Source organism: Peromyscus californicus, unplaced genomic scaffold (genome assembly GCF_007827085.1).
Source record: "Peromyscus californicus insignis strain IS unplaced genomic scaffold, ASM782708v3 Scaffold_6__1_contigs__length_162567912, whole genome shotgun sequence".
NCBI classification, from domain to species: Eukaryota; Metazoa; Chordata; class Mammalia; order Rodentia; family Cricetidae; genus Peromyscus; species Peromyscus californicus.
In genome coordinates, this window is record NW_026294584.1 from 69,812,006 (window position 1) to 69,828,241 (window position 16,236).

Sequence of the window (16,236 nt, forward strand, 5' to 3'; positions counted from 1 at the left end):
CAGTGTCCAGGACAGATGTCCTCTTGGGGATCGCACAGACACTTACCGGGGATAATGTCTTCTTTTTGGTTATGGTTTCCACCAAGTTGAATTTTGTTTTGGTGTCTGTTATGGTTTCCTTGGGGAGGAGTGGATGAGGACAGGGGCAGGAGAGGAGAAGGGCAGGTGAGTGACAGAAACTGATTTAGGTCCCCAGATGGTTATATGGAGGAGGGAATGGGTGTGGAGGCACTAGGTAGAGGGTGGGGATGGGGGTGGGGGCTGTGAGTTTGTGCTTTTCCAGGAGGGCCGGCAGGGGCCGAGGCAGGGGTGGAAGATCGCATCTTGGTGTTGGGAAGTTTGTGGTCTTTCTTCCACTTCATTCTCCGATTCTGGAACCAGATCTTGACCTGGCGCTCAGACAGGCAGAGCGTGTGGGCGATCTCGATGCGGCGCCGCCGGGTCAGGTAGCGGTTAAAGTGGAATTCCTTCTCCAGCTCCAAGACCTGCTGCCGGGTATAGGCAGTTCGAGAGCGCTTGGGCTCGCCTCCGTTATAACTGGGGTTGACTGAACGCCAGAACCCCGATAGAGAAGGCCAAGGAGGAGGGAGTGGAAGAGAAGGAGAGGAGGAGAGAGGAGATAGGGTGGGGAAGAGCAATTGGACATCATCATTATATAATAACCTGACACCAAGTTCACGCAAGATACATAAAACGGCAAAGAAAATGTTTCACAGGCTATTGACAACGGGAAACACCCGAGAGCCATAAAGAATGGTGCTGGGCATTGGGGCTGAAGAAAAGCTTCAAAGACACATGGCCCGGAGCCTCTGCCAGGGCAATTAAATTTATGGGGGCTATAATTACTGCCCTAACAGTTTGGCGTCTCGTAAATCTTGGGATAAAGGGACCCTGGGTACAAAAGGGTTCTCACGTTGGGACCAGGCTTAGGGCAGCGCGCACACACCCACAGCCATAGCGCGGGCCAGATGGGGGGTCCCCTCCCGCGCCCTGCCCCGCGCCCCCGCGCCCGCTGCCCTCCCGGCGGCGCCACATACCGGCGCTCACGTGGATCTTCTTCATCCAGGGGTACACCACGGGCTCCTTGCCCTTCGGGCCCGCCGGCCCCTGGTCCGCCAGCAGCAGCGGGCACGCGGGGGCGCTGCCCCCCGTCGCGACAGCCGGGGTGGCGGGGCCTGGAGCGCAGTGCCGAGGGGGCGCGGGGGGCTGCGGGGCCGGGCTGGGGTGCGCGCCGGGGGCCGGGGACGGCTCGGGTCGCGCGGGGCTGGCGCCGCGGCAGGCGTAGGGGCAGGCGGAGGCGGGCGCGGGGTACAGGCCCCCGGGGTAGCTGGACTCGCGCGCCCGCGGCGCGTAGTAGGCTGGGGGCTGGCGGGCGGCGTGCAGGTTCGGGGCCGGCAGGTGCGGGGTGGTCTGGGGCCGCGGGAAGCCGGGACCCCCGCCCGCGCCGCCGTCCCCACCGCCCGGGCCGCCGTGCGGCGCGAACTCCTCGAAGGGAGGGAACTTGGGCTCGATGTAGTTGGAGTTTATCAAAAACGAGCTCATGGTCATTAATTTGTGAAGTGCAAAAATACTAATTTTTCTCGCGGTGTCGTTTTTCTGCGCTCGCCGAGGCCCCTCCCCCTCTCGCCGCGCTTCCCATCCCCCCCCCACCCCCGGCGCCCGCCCCTCCCCCCGCTGTCAAACGCCTGCCCTTCCCCCCTCCCGCCGTCCCCGCCGAAGTTCGCGCCGCTCCTCCCCCGCCCCCGCGCGCTCCCCGCAGCCCTGCGCGCCCCGCCCCGCGCCCCACGTGCCGCGACCCGGCCAATGGGCGATCCGCGCGCGCGGACCCGGATCAGGAAACGCGCGGGGGCGTGATGGATGCCGCTATCCGCCCGGGCGGGCGGGAGGAGCGAGCAGGGGCTTGGGTTCCTCGGCCCCCCAACTTGGATTCCGGCTGAGAAATCGGTGCCTGTTAGGCTCTGGGTCCTTTCGAGCCCTCTTCCTGCCCAAGTCTGTCCTAGGCCTTGGGGCAGCTGGTCTCCAGGGCTCAGCGCTGACTTCCTGTCCATCCAGGCCTCGGGTGATCCTCCAGGGGTTCGAGGCCTTCCAGGAGAGGGAAGGACACTGGGACCAAGAGGCAGACCCTGGCTTTTTATCCTAACTCTGGAACAAAACGAAGGAGGCCTACAGACCCATTTTTCTCGCCCATTGATTCTTTACCAACACCCTGCACATCCACCCAGCTGCTGGGGGGTCCCTGCTTTGCGAAGCCGGCCTGGAGCCGCACAGGAAGGGTGGGTGGAATGGGCCGCTGAACAATCCAGTCAAGGATATACAGCGAGGGCGTTCCAGTAAAACCTCATGGATACTTAATTTTTTTCTTTCTTTTTTTCCCCCAGAGGCAGAATTGATACAGCATTTCGTTTACGATTTGGAACCTTCCCATATTGCACTTGATGGAGGGGCAGACAAGAGAGCTAAACATGCCTCTTTTACCAGGCGCTGTTGTGAAACCTCCACCCGAGAATGGGAATGCACAAAACCCGGCTTGAATCCAGTAACTTCGCATTACAGAACAAACTCCAAACAAAAACAAGCTTGAGCTAGAATAAGACCCTTGCGGGTCTGATCGTCCACCGATCTTTTCTAACCTTTTTTCCCTCCTCCTCCATTTGGATGCTGTTTTCTCAGGCTGTATCAGTGGCGAGGGCTATATTTACAGGACAGCCTGTAATCCCTGAATTGCTGAAAATTAGCATATTAACGATATCAGTAGCTCCGGAAAGGAGAGAGAGGGGACTGTTGTCTGCCATTTGGTAATTGAAATTTGATGGGTAAACTAATTATGCCATTATTAACAAATAAATTACTTATTAATTCCACCTAGTGTTGGTCTTTGAAGTAAATACTGATGCTCCATTCGTACTGTGTCCGTCCTCTTTCCTGTCTTCTGAATACCACAGCCGCCTAGATCCCCTTTGCATGATAGTAAAACAGTGTAAACTGGCATGTCACCAGTCTAGAAATAACTCATGTTGGCATACAAAGCAAAGATAGTTGAGTTGGTGCACCTAGCTGATTTTTCAGACAGCAGGATAAACCAGCAACCTTCTCACAACTGAGTCTCGAAGACAAGGAAAGTTATAACCCAAGCCTGGAGACACTTCAAAAAGAATGTCAGTTCTCTCTTCATTTATATCGGTTACTCATTTGGGCTACTAAATGCTGGGATATATCCATTTGATGGATAGTCATTTAATGCTTAGCCACATAAAGACTATTATATGAGGCTAATCTTTAAACTAATTTAGAAAAAGAGGTTAAAGAAAGGATCATGTTAGTTTCAGGCTGGAGTCGTCCTGAAGTGGTACAAAGAGCTTCTCCACACTGGGTGCGTGTGCCCAGAGAGAGCTGTCCACTGACATGAGTCACCCTGAATTTTTTTTTTTAATGAAATCTGAGCCGCAGACAGAAATCAACACTGATTATAATCTTTAGATATCCTCTCTAGACTGGAGGGAGGAAATCTAGCCTGTGATGTGGCTGCCCTCTCTAGCAAGAGAATATATACATCAATTATCTAACATGAGTAGCACACATATAGACTATATATACAAATATGTGTGTGTGTTTCACACATCTGGCTGTGTTTCAGGTTACAGAAAAAAGCATGATGAGGGAATCTCGCCTGTTCCTGGTGTCGCCAAGCTTGAGCACACAAGTCCTAACCATGTCTGTTTAATATTATTTACAGGCACCGAGACACAGAATTCATGTTGTTTAGCCTCAGGATTGTCTACAGAGTCTCTACTTTTAAGTATTAAGGAGACACTGGCACTGTTTTGTATATGGTTAAGCTGGGTGAGTTAACTGTGCCTGTTTCCGGAGGTTCTATTACTTGAGGAAGATGGGCTTACCCAGAGTCCCTCAAGGCCTGTAACTTGTCTTTGCGCTTCTATCATAAACACAAACGGAGCCAGGACCACCAAGTGTTATCTCACACACCGACATTTTGACATTTTACTGCAAGATTTATGGCTGTAATAAACAGTCTCAGTACCTTTCCTGAACCTTCCACAGCCTCCCTCTGCAAGCAAGCCATAGCATAATCCCATTGAAGCGAATCATCTTTTGAAAAACATTAAAAAGCACCTCTTGCCTTTACATACTATCCAAGACACCAAAGAAGAGCTAGGAAGAAACTAACTCAATTAGAGAAAACAAACCAAAGTTTACCAGCAGCATCTTGCCTGGGGGGGAAAAGATGGGGTGCCCTGGAATGGAGCAGAGAGGGAGCGTGCTAATCTTCGCACACCAACTGGCTGTAGTCCCAAGCGGGGCTGAAGCTACCTTGTCCTTGGGAAACTGGTAAGCACATTTGCTCATTTCCATGTGCAGGGATAACACACATTCCCCCAAAAGCTTTCTTAAAATCCCATTAAGTGAAATAACTTTTCATCATGTCCTCGAATCCCAGATGGAGGAGGCGAGTGGAAGGGAGTCTGAGGGAGAGGGGGGACTAGGAGGAGGCAGTGTTTGCAGCTTGGTTTGAATCTGATTTGAATCATTTTGAATATATTTGGAACAGCCTTCCCACTTGAATGCAACCCTGTCCCAAGTTTCAAAGTGACCGAACAGTGACACCGTGTGCATTTTGTTTCTTATTAATCTTACACATTGACAGTCTTTGTTAAGTCACAGGCGCGCCCTCACCAGCCGACATTTTCATATTTGTTAGACGCGCTGACCTGAAGTTCACCTCAGCCTTGGACTTTGCGCTTCTAAAAGGTCTATACAGTGTCTTTTAGAGAGCAGGGTGCTTTGCCCAGGTCAGCCCTTCCCAGGAAAAACCAAGGGGAAAAGGCAAAGGAAATGTAAGCATTATGGGATGTATTGACTGTATTTGTCCTTTGTTCTTTAGAGTGAGGGCCTCCAGGCTGTCCTCTATCTCAAGCGCTTCCCTGGAGCAAACTGGGGAATGGCAGGATTTTAAACTGCCTCGTAGTGACATTTTAGGACTTCCTCCCACCTACACTAGGCGTTTGATTATAGAGGAACAACACTTGACTGACCATTTTTACCAATTAATTTGTTTAGGGTGTAGTTTCCTGGTGATGGTTTAAAATAAAAATACAGCCCAGATATAAGGACTGATATGCATTTTAGGATTATTATATTTTAGTACCAGGATGGTATTAAAAAACAAAACAAAAACCTTATGATCAAAATCCTCTAAAGAGGTAAGCATTCTCAAAACAGTGACTTCCACAGGTCCATTTTGTCACTAGACTAGCTTAAAGGGTGTTTTTGAATATTGCTGCTAAAATGTTTCTTAGGTATGTCACATGGCTTTAACCAAAAATGCAATGAAAGGGTTCCTGGAAGAGACATAATTTCTGGGTGAGCAAGTGGGGGCTGATTTCTCTTCTCTTCATTTCAAGAGACCAGATGTGAAGTGTTCACTGCTGTAACAGCAGTGACCTTCCATTTCATCTGGCAGACCTCATTTGGCTCCAAGCTTCTGGCCAGAGTACATTGCACAGTAGAGGAGATACTCTGGTTACTTGCTTCCATGAAGGCAGCATTTGGGAAATATTTACTTTACCACTGAACATACACCTGGCACCATTAAATCTAATTAGCCTGAGTGTGTGGGGATTGTCTCAAACATACTTGCAAGGTTGACATTCTGAGTCCTTAAATTATTCCCAAAATTAAGAAGAAAAATATTTTATCTTTCTCATTGTTGTTTTCCCACCTTGATCATTTGAAGGTCAACGTATAGGAAAAGAAAATATGTCCCCTAGAAAATAGATTCCAGCCCAGACACTTAAAGCTAATCTAGATGTATGAAAAATAAAATATTGGTGAACACTTCATTTGCAACAGACAAATGAGGCATGGTTCCCCGTCTGCTTCTTGAACACACTGTTCCCTTTCTCTTCTGTTCCCCCATCCTCCTCCTTAGTTCGTTTTCTGGTCCTGGGTTCATCCTCCACCCCGGTCCACACCTATTTTTTAGAAGTGTTTTCTGGAGAGCAGAAGCCTGGTGATTTAACAATGGCATGGCATGTAGGAACCCAGCTTCCTGCCTTCTGTGCCATTACTCACTTGCAGATTGTCGCAGTCTTTATATCCAACAGTGGTTTAATAATAAACATAACAGAAAATTTTCCAACCACGTGAACACAATAACACTAATAAGCACTTTGCTCTGGGTAGTGGTGATTTTTGGAATCCTGCCCCTTTTATGAGGACTTCAACCTCCCTGCTCTGACAACCTCTGCATTTAGTGGGTTGCAGTTTTGGGGGTGCATAATCTATGCTTGAAAATTGCCAAGAATACTCTTTGCAAGATATCTGCCCTTTTCTCCCACACTTTAGAGATCATTATATGTATTACTATATATAAAAAAACCACTCTGACTAATCAGAATCACTCCCTTTTTTTCATAGAAAAGGGGCATAATGGAATGTTAGAAACATTGGTTTTTTAGTGGTCCTCTGATGAGTTCTAAGCATTTTTATTTTGTGACAAGCCTACAAACCATTCTTGATTCTCCAACATTTAAGGTTTTTTGGTATTTTGGTAATCTCTGCCTATTTACCTGCAGCGATTCCCTCAGAATGGGAGTGATAATTCAATATGAAATACAGCATGTATTACTCCCCGAAAAGAGGAATTTTCTACCCTTTCCTCCGTAATTGAGCTCATTCAACCACTAGGGTTCACCTGGAGTCCACACCGTGATGCACGCGTCACTCTGAGCTATTTTATCTTTTGTGCTGATAGTCAAGATCGCAGCTCTAACATTGACATCAAACTCTGTCTGTGCAGATGACTAAGAGTGCTGCACAATGTAAACTTTTGACCCTCAACTTTTTGACCTGCAGTTGTAACGCACTAACCACAAAGATACACAGCCTGAGCCCCCTCTTCAGGGGGAAGGGGCCCTCTGGACCCTAGGCAGTCCGGCCTCTGCCACTTTCTGTTGGAATTAGAGGATAGAGTATATATTTCTGTGTATTTGTGTTGTGAACATGTTTTCGGTCAAACCAGCCTCCTCCTCTTTTTTTTTTTAAGTCAGGAATTAGGAGCTAGATTAACTTGAAATTGCTGGTGACCCCACTAAGGAGGACAATTTAAGGGAGACCAGGAGAATCTTTTGAAGCAGAAGTATAAGAAAAGAGAGGGGGGAGGGTGAGCTGGCAAGGGGGTGTGGGGTGGGTTTTGTTTTATTTAAAAATAAAGCCGCAGCCTTAATTGTTGGGAGAGCTGGCCCGGGCGGAGGGCCGGTTGACTGTGAACTTGTACTAAAGCGTGCTCTGCTGGCGGGTCCTAGGGTGTGCAGATTTATATTCTCTGCATTTACTTAACCCGGCAGTGAACTGCATGGGCGCCATTTGTTAGGCGATGACAGACTTCACCTCCAGCAAGGGCTGCTTCACAAAATCGCAATAATTACCCAGTAACCTTCATAACAAATATTATTATTGAAAAGGCCAGTTTGTGAGGAAGGGGTCTGGTCGAGGGACAAAATTCTTTTCAGAAAACACCAAACAAAACAAATCTGGGCTTCCTCTCCAGTTCTGGAGCTTGGGGCTGTGGATCCCCCTCCCTGTTTGGCTGAACCCCACCCCCACCCCCACACACACACTTTTGCCTTGGCATCCTGTTTATACTTTTGTGGAAGCCAAGGATCTGCAGCCTAAGATACTCTGCCTTCTTTCTGATGGGCAAGCCATGGGTAGACCCCAGCCAGAGAAGGGGAGGTGGCAAGGGCATCTTGCAAGCTGAAAGGGTGGTCTTCCTCCTTAACAGCCAATTTTCTCTTTGTGGTTGTTGGGATGTTACATTCTCCAACTCTCAACAAGTGAGAACCACTGTTTCTGGGAGAAAACTCTGTCTTGCTCTCTCAGAGCCAAACGAAGCAGGGCAAAGTGAGAAATCACAGGAGAAAAGGGATCTTGGCATAATGTTGTGAAATTAGACCAGAGAGACACTAACAAACTCCTAAGCAAGTGTGACCAGAAGCTTCCTATGATACTCATAGTCGAGGAAATATATTCTTTTTGGCTTGTAGAAACAAACAGGGCCCTGCACATTTCCGCCACCTTCTCCTTTTACAAGAGAACACACAGATTTCTGCCATCAGCTGAAGCTGGATGTCTTCATAAAGCCCTCAGTAGGAGAGTTGTTTTTTTTTTCTCTAAGTAAGTTCCTCTTTAAAAAAAAAAAAAAGACTCAAAAGAATCTACAAGAAGATATAACTCATCTACAAAATGAGCAGATAACCAACCAGCGTCTTCCGTATGCTTCCCGTGAAAACAGTAAGAAAGAAAGAGAACAATTCCTCCAAAGGCAGCCCCACAGTCACTTAACTCCACATGGGTCAACCTGCCCTCTCAAATTCTACTTAAGCCTTGTGAAGATTAAAGCAGACAGAAACAAGCAAGCTGACAGCATTCATAGCCTGTAATTTTTTTTTTTTAATTTGTGGGAAAGATCCCTAGGAATGTATTTGGTTGGATAGGATACCATCAGCCTTTTTACCCATTCCCATACCTCAGGGTGTGGCCAACGGATGTTGTGGATGCTTTCTTTCTCCTAGGTACACCCAGGAACACCAGCATTTCTACAACCCTTGGGTTTTTTTTTAACCTCCTAATTTCAACCACCAAAAAATTATGCAAGCAAAATCACCAGACATATAACCAAAACAGAACCACAACCCAACATTTTCTAATAACCCAAACTCAGAGCAGCAAAACAAAGAATCCAGCATTCTCAGAAACATCAAATAGTCAGAACTCATTCCCATGTAAATTTTTTACTCCAGTTCTTTCTAAGAGGTGGACACATATTCCCAAGTGCTGAAGTACAAATGTTCGCTGCACACAGAATAACTTTGTGGATTCTTCAGCTCGCCACTGTTTAGGGGAAGTGGGATTTATGAGAGTTTTGATTTTTTTTTTTATGTCCTAAGTTTAGCTTTCTTTGGATCTCTGAATTGGGGCTTCTGTGGATTTATGTTGAATGAAAGAGACATCTACATAATAATACTTGTTAGGATTTCAAATCAACACTTTGAAATGTTTCTCTGTAAGTACTTGGTAAATACCTTTACCAACCAGTACTTGAAGAAACTACCCAGCTCCAGAGAAAGAGAAGAGCCTTTTTTTTTTTGCTTCATTTCTAAATATAGTTGGAAATTTTGGCCGAGCTCCTTAAACAGGATTGAGGGGAGCTTATTAGGTCTCTGGTGCGTACCTACCCTGAAAAGACCCCAGGACAGGCCAGAAAGTCCTCAGTTATTTGGTTTGCTTTGCCATTGAAGGAGGTGGGAGGCTGGAGCCCGGATGGAATTGTATCCAGGAAATTTGTATTTTACCTAACTTCACTCATTGGTGTAATTTTGGAGACTGTTTTGGAAAACATATATTATGTAAATTTCCTGGGATCAAACAGAAAGAACAAATAACAAAAGAGACAAGGAAATCTCCTACTGACAAACGAGCAGTTTCTTCCTAAACTACCCTTTATGATGTGTCAAGAAAAACAGCCTAATGGCTCTAGGGACTTTTAAGTTGGGCATTGAAGACACCTCAATTTCCCTCAAAACTTTAGGCACAGTTTCAGAAGAGAGACTGTGTCTGCAGGCTGAAGAGGGGTGCATTTCTCTATCTTTAGTGTCATCGAGGGAACCACCTAAGTCGCCCGCCCTTCGAGGGTCTTGAGCATTGATGTCTTACTCCTACAAAGAAATGGAGGACAAGGTAAGAAGGGAGTCAGAAGAAAGGCAGGGCGGAAGAAAAGAAAGCGCTTTTACCCCTTTCAATTAGCCTGAGGATTCAAAGACTAAAGTTAAATCCGGCCATAAAGTTTATTGCTTCAGACTCACAGGCGGGTGAGAACACGGCCAGCGAAATGAAAAGAACTGGCGAACTGGGTTCAGGGCCTGGCCCGGTGCTTGCGGGGGAGCTGAGTACCCCCTACCTCCTAGGTGGGGACCCGCTGTCCCCAGCACCCTGTGGGTGCTAGCAGCCTGGTCTCTGCCACACAGCCAGGGCCCCAGGCAGCTTCTACTCTCTCCAGCCAGTCTGAAGCCCAGCCCCAAAGGCCGCCGCCACAATTCAGGGCTGCCAAATGACCCTGGCCCGCGAAGACATATTGCCACAGCCCCAGAAGGAATCCCGCCAGTGTCGGCCTCAGCCCTGCCTGGGCCTTTCTTTCAAACTCTCCAGTTCAGTTCAGCCCTCTACTCCAGTGGCCCGCGCCCCTTCAACTCCCAGACCTCTCCTCCCCATACCAGAGCTCCACGACCCCCAAAGAGCCTGGACCTGGCCAAGCTTAGAAAGAGGGGCGGGGGCTGCCAAGTTTTCACACACAGACCCATTCTCACACACACAAAAATCATCTTTTTTGCACGCCGGCCGGCGGGAGCAGCGGAAGTCATTAACATCCACGATTGTGCAGCAATTAAAGTTAGGCCTGGGATGCAGCTCGGCCACAGGCGCTGTTCACCGTGCTGCCTCCACAGAACTGGCTCTGGCTTTGCTAATTTGGGCAGAGAGAAAAGTTTGTTCACCCATTTTGAATCCAGAGACAGCTTTTGCGTTACTGAGCCAGAGAGAAAGAAGAGCAAGGAACTTTGCGGAGTGCAAATAAACTCAAGAGGCGAGCTTACCTTAACTTGGAGGGAGCCATTTTTTCAGAGAGTTTTGAGAACTTGTGGTTTGGACACTTCTGGACCTAAAATTGACAATTTGAATGACCAGGCAGCACACGTAGCCTGCAAAAGAGTCAAATGGAGTCCAGCGTTAGTGAGATTATATGTTATGTGGTATATAATGTTGGATGTCAACTCCCCAAAACCATAAAACTTACTTTAATGGCCCCACGTGACGTTTTATAGCCAGTGAGCCGATCTGTCTGTGCTATGGATGATTTTACGATCTAATTCATAGACAAAACCCTATTCATTTGGCACCCAAATGTCATATAGCCGGAACTGGGGCTTATAAAGTTTACTGTTTTATAACTTTTAAAAGGAAAGACGGCATCCGTGTAAGCAGTCGGTAAATGTGCAAATCTCTAGTTGCGCTTTAGCCGTTCTGAGGAGTTTCCCAATGGAGCTAGGATGGGGTAAGTACTTTCCATTTGTAGCAAATTAATTGTAGCAAAAGAAGCCAACTGGGTTAAGTGAGAGGAGTGGGGAAGGGGTGCTGGGGTGGGTTAGTAGGCAGGGGTTTGGGGTCTACATCCTGGCAGAGAATTCCCTTCAGCAAGGCCTAGGACAGCCTTAGGAATGAAGGATCTGTGTGGGCCGGAGTATGGCTAACAAAGACCTGGCTTTTCTCTCTTCTCTCTTCCTCTCCTTTTTGGTACCCACTAAGTTAGTTAACTTGGTTTCCTCAGAGATGGACAGGGTGGACTCATGCTTTGGAACCTCCTACAGCTTTTCCCACCTTCTTCTGGCCTGAATTTTCTGATGGCTCTGAGTTAGGAAGGGTGTGAGTCAAGGTGTCGGTGGGAGACCACCGTGTACAGGCAAGCTGCCCAGGTAGCCTCAGACTCACCAGCTTCCAGCACGACTGGACAGACAGAAAAACAGAAAGAGCCGCTTGCTATTTGGCACAAATCAGACCAAGAGAACTTACAATAGAAAGTTTATTTTTTGTTTCCAGTCAGTATTTTTTTCCTTAAAAACAAATACAAATAAAAAAAAAAAAGCTGATCACAGTTTGCTTAAACAGCCAGACTTGGACAATATTTGCAACTTTGTTCACAAAAACATACATCACTGAAGCTGGGCTTATAAGAGCCACTTCCAGAGTTCGTGCAAAGGGTCCCACAAAGGCACGCAGGGACACACACCGCTTGGAGTCACAGTCTTCGTCACAGCCACTAGCCACTACACGTTGAACAAGTTAAGTTGTGTCTCATCAAGTCACCTCTACAACAGCATTAATTACACAAGGAATATAGGTAGTTTGAATAAAAATATCTTTAACAGCTTGGAGCTATTGAGACAGGAACACTTCCACGCACATGCACGTTAAACGACTCAAGTACAACACACAACATTGGCACTAAACGAGGGTGGAGGGGGGGACTTTTTGTGTGTGTGTTTTTTTCTCTTTTCTTTTCTTTTTTTTTGTTTTTTTTGTTTTGTTTTGTTTTAGTTACTTCAAGTAACACAGCTTGCTTCAATATAAATAAGTTAAAACATCTATTTTTTTTTTCAAGACAAAGCCATTCAGGACAAAGAGATGAACAGAGGCAGATCTACTTATACAGGCGCTATAATGGCAATAAACAGGCTCATGATTAAAAGATGAATTAGGGCACCGAGAACAGGGCTTCTTCACAGAAGGAACACAAGGGGAGTTTCAGAAAGTCACCTTAGTACTGACACTACTACGGCGGCGGCAGGGAGCTCCGCTAATACTGCTCAGTACTTTGAACTCAGATACTCAGGGGCGGAAGGCCCCTCCTGCGGCAGCCATACTCATGCTTTTCAGCTTATTATCTTTTTTCCACTTCATTCTCCGGTTTTGGAACCAGATTTTAATTTGTCTCTCGGAGAGGCAAAGAGCATGTGCTATTTCAATCCTCCTTCGGCGGGTCAGGTAGCGGTTGAAGTGAAATTCCTTCTCCAGCTCCAGGGTCTGGTAGCGCGTGTAGGCCGTCCGGGCCCGTTTGCCTTCCGGGCCACCTATGTTGTCTGCAACAGAAAAGTCAGCGGTTTAGCCTCCAACCCCTTAGCACCTGGTTCCAAGAGTCAGCCAGGGTCCTGAGCTGGGGAGAAAGCTCAACAAGTCCCCCTCACTCCCCACCCACTCTGTCCCGAATTTCCTTCCCTCTTCCTTTCTGGAGAGAAAAACAACAGGATTTGGACTCTGGGAACAGCCGGCCCACCTGAGGCTGGAACCCTGTCTTGAAGGACAGCCTGGCTCTCCCTCGCCCCTATTCTGCTCTTTGGCCCTGCACGAGTTGTCATAAGCAGGGGCACTGGTCTCCCAGGCTGCCCACCGCTCAGAAACGCACCGAAGCACTGCCTTTTTCTGAGTTCCCAAGTGGCCTCCAGGTCACCCTCCGTTAAAGTTCCAGCCGCCCTAGCCGCCTCCTGTTCCAGCCTGTACGCTTGGGGCGCCCGCTTTCTTTTCCTTCCCTGTCCTTTTCTCTCTCTCTCTCTCTCTCTCTCTCTCTCTCTCTCTCTCTCTCTCTCTCTCTCTCTCTCTCTCTCTCTCTCTCTCTCTTGCCCCCAAACTTCAGAATCTCGCCTGCCCTCGCCGGGATTATTCCCCCCAAGCCCCTTTTAGGGGACTCTAATTAGTAACGCTGTTTCCCCAGCGTAGCCCTTCTCATAAATTATCCACCCTGACAAGCCCGATTCACGGCCCCTACGACCATCCCTACCTCTCCATGCCCTGCTCGGCTGGCCTGACCCTTAAGCGCGCTCCGAGGCGTTAGGGTTCCAGATGGAATTTCTTCCTCTTTCCACATCTAAACTTGCTCGGCCACCCCTTTCCCCCCCTCCCCCCAGTATTTGCGAACACAGGATGCTGCTGCAGTAATGGGGAGGAAGTAAAGAGGAAGGCAGGGAAGGAGAACCGCAGGGAGAGGCTCTGCGGGCTGGAGAGAGGCGAGACTAGGAGAGAGACCCGGAGAGAGCCTGCAAAGAACAGAGGGTGACCGAGACCCGCGCCCCCACGGACGCGTGGATCAGAGAACGGCTGGCTTTACCGTGACTAATGTGCAGCTTGCGCATCCAGGGGTAGATCTGGGGCTGAGCTGGCGGCGCCGGGCTCGGCTCGCTCTGGGCGCTCGCCTGCTCGCTGCTGGCAGGGGCGTCCTCCTCGGCTGCGGACGCCGTGCCAACCCCCTCTCTGCTGCTGATGTGGGTGCTGCCGGCGTTGGCCGAGGCGCCGCTGGAGTTGCCCAGGGAGTTTTTCCCGCCGTGGTGGCTGTCGCTGCCGGGCGAGGGGGCCACCGCCGAGCAGGGCAGCGGGTCGGGCGGAGGCGAGTGCGTGGACGTGGCCGGCTGGCTGTACCTGGGCTCGGCGGGCGCCGCATTGGCCCCGGCGGCCGCGTAGCTGCGGGCGCGCTCGCCAGAGCCAAAGTGGCCGGAGCCCGAACGGCCGACGCTGAGATCCATGCCATTGTAGCCGTAGCCGTACCTGCCGGAGTGCATGCTCGCCGAGTCCCTGAATTGTTCGCTCACGGAACTATGATCTCCATAATTATGCAACTGGTAGTCCGGGCCATTTGGATAGCGACCGCAAAATGAGTTTACAAAATAAGAGCTCATTTGTTTTTTGATATGTGTGCTTGATTTGTGGCTCGCGGTCGTTTGTGCGTCTATAGCACCCTTGCACAATTTATGATGAATTATGGAAATGACTGGGACATGTACTCGGTTCCCTCCTACGTAGGCACCCAAATATGGGGTACGACTTCGAATCACGTGCTTTTGTTGTCCAGTCGTAAATCCTGCCTGATGACCTCTAGAGGTAAACTCGTGCACTAATGGGGGAGTTGGGTGGAGGCGAGAGGGGTGGTGCGCGCGCCCTGGGCGCGTGCCCGCCACCCGCCGCCGCCGTTCAGTCGGACTCGAGCGCCACCCTCTGGAGGCAGGGCGCATCGCATCGCTTCCGACCTCGGGCTGCAAGGGCCGGGGTCGAATTGAGGTTACAGCCCATTATGGCAAAATTATTGCATTTCCCTCGCAGTTCCATTAGGATGTACCAATTGTGAGGCCGTCAGCTGCCGATCGCACGCCCGGCGAGGATACAGAGGATTAGGGGGAGGTGGTGACTTGGAATTATTTACAACTTTATTTCCCTGGCTTTGTAGCCCCTCTTATTTTTGTGTAGAGGTTGGGGTCGGTTCTGCCCCGTCCGGCCCGCAGCTGTGAATTTTGGAAACACAGATATCACCTTCGGGGAAGGAAAGACCATTTAGCCAATTGAAGAAATAAATCCTGCCCACAGCAGCAGCCACAATTACGGCTCTGTTTTTGTGAGCGCGCGTGAAGGACAGTGTCCCTGCCGCTCTTAAACGACAGGCGTCTATTAAAGATAGCTTTTGTGTAGTGTTGCTCCGAGGCGAGGTCAAATTCCATACACTCGTATAACCAGAGTCGATTTTCCTCCCGTGTAAATATGTTTTTCGTGTCATTAGTTTGCTATCTGATTTGCTTATTTATCCAGCCTGGAATATCTTCATCCCTGGTCCGGTTCCTCCGGCCAGCCGGGCCCCAGGTAGCAGGGTTCTTGGCGAACCCAGAAAGTGGGCCCTGATTCCCTGCAGCCTCTGAGGCTGCTTGGAAGCTGGGATCCGTGGGCAGAGCTATTGGGGTCTCGCTTAGACCTCCAGGAGGAAATTGCGGGAACTAATGGAACCATTTCGTGGCAGTGCCTAGTATCTCCGTAGTTATTTTCCTGGGCTCCGAAAGACGAAAGTAAATCACAAATGTAGCTGAGAGGCGAGCAGATTTTCCCTACTAGAGGCCTGGCATCTCAGGCGTCCCTGGCACGCTTGGAAGCTGGACTCTTGCTGCTCCTATGGTCCTGAGCCCCCTCCTTGGGTCCTGAGAGCTTCTAGGATGCGGCGCCTGAGTTATAAGAGGCAGGGAGTGGGAAGCCTGCGGGAGCCTAGTCTCTCCCGAGGCTGTGCGGTTCCACTCGCGCCCAGGTTGGCTCGCCTCTGCTGAAGCTGCGGCTCTCCCACTGACGGTTATGCGCCGGCAGAAAGACTTGGTTCTGTCTTGGAAGAGGGGAGTTCCCCTTTGTTCCTCCGGCTTCTTGTTTAGGGGCATCCTGAGAGGCCGAGACAGGGCTGGGGCCCAGCTCGTAGGCCCTTTCTTTTCAGTAGCCAGGGCCGATTTGGAGATGCCCTTCGAGATTTGATGGCGAAGGACCAAGGCGGAAAAGTCCAGACACCAAACCGGGCACTGCCTGGGGCTCTTTCTTCCCCCAACAACCCCGCGTCTTGTAGCTCAGGGAGCGCAGGGGCGCTAACACAGCAGCAGGGCCAATTCTGGGTGCATCCCGGGACTCCCAAGCTGGCTCGGGCAGCTTTGAGGAGAGAACCTGTGTGTGTGTATACAGTGCGTCTGTCCCACAGCTGACATTGGGTGTGTGAGTTTTGTTTGTTTGTTTTCTGTAATAAGTAAATGCGCAGACGCTTGCAAAGCGTTGGACTTCCCTAAGCTGCGGAAGCACCCGGCTGGGAGCAGGCTGGAAGAAAAC

At 49.5% G+C, this 16,236-nt stretch overlaps 2 protein-coding genes across 2 annotated transcripts; both read right to left on the bottom strand.

Moving 5' to 3' along the window:
• Nucleotides 1–200: 200 nt before the first annotated feature.
• Hoxa4 (homeobox A4) lies at nucleotides 201–1,548 on the bottom strand. Its single transcript, XM_052720596.1, has 2 exons — nucleotides 1,038–1,548; nucleotides 201–547 (listed from the first exon to the last, which is right to left on the bottom strand). Exons 1-2 carry the CDS (start codon nucleotides 1,546–1,548, stop codon nucleotides 201–203), a joined length of 858 nt encoding a protein of 285 aa, XP_052576556.1.
• A 10,908-nt stretch (nucleotides 1,549–12,456) lies between these two features.
• Hoxa5 (homeobox A5) lies at nucleotides 12,457–14,627 on the bottom strand. Its single transcript, XM_052720551.1, has 2 exons — nucleotides 13,730–14,627; nucleotides 12,457–12,707 (listed from the first exon to the last, which is right to left on the bottom strand). The coding sequence occupies exons 1-2, from the start codon at nucleotides 14,625–14,627 to the stop codon at nucleotides 12,457–12,459; spliced, it is 1,149 nt and encodes a 382-aa protein (XP_052576511.1).
• Between the last annotated feature and the right edge of the window lie 1,609 nt (nucleotides 14,628–16,236).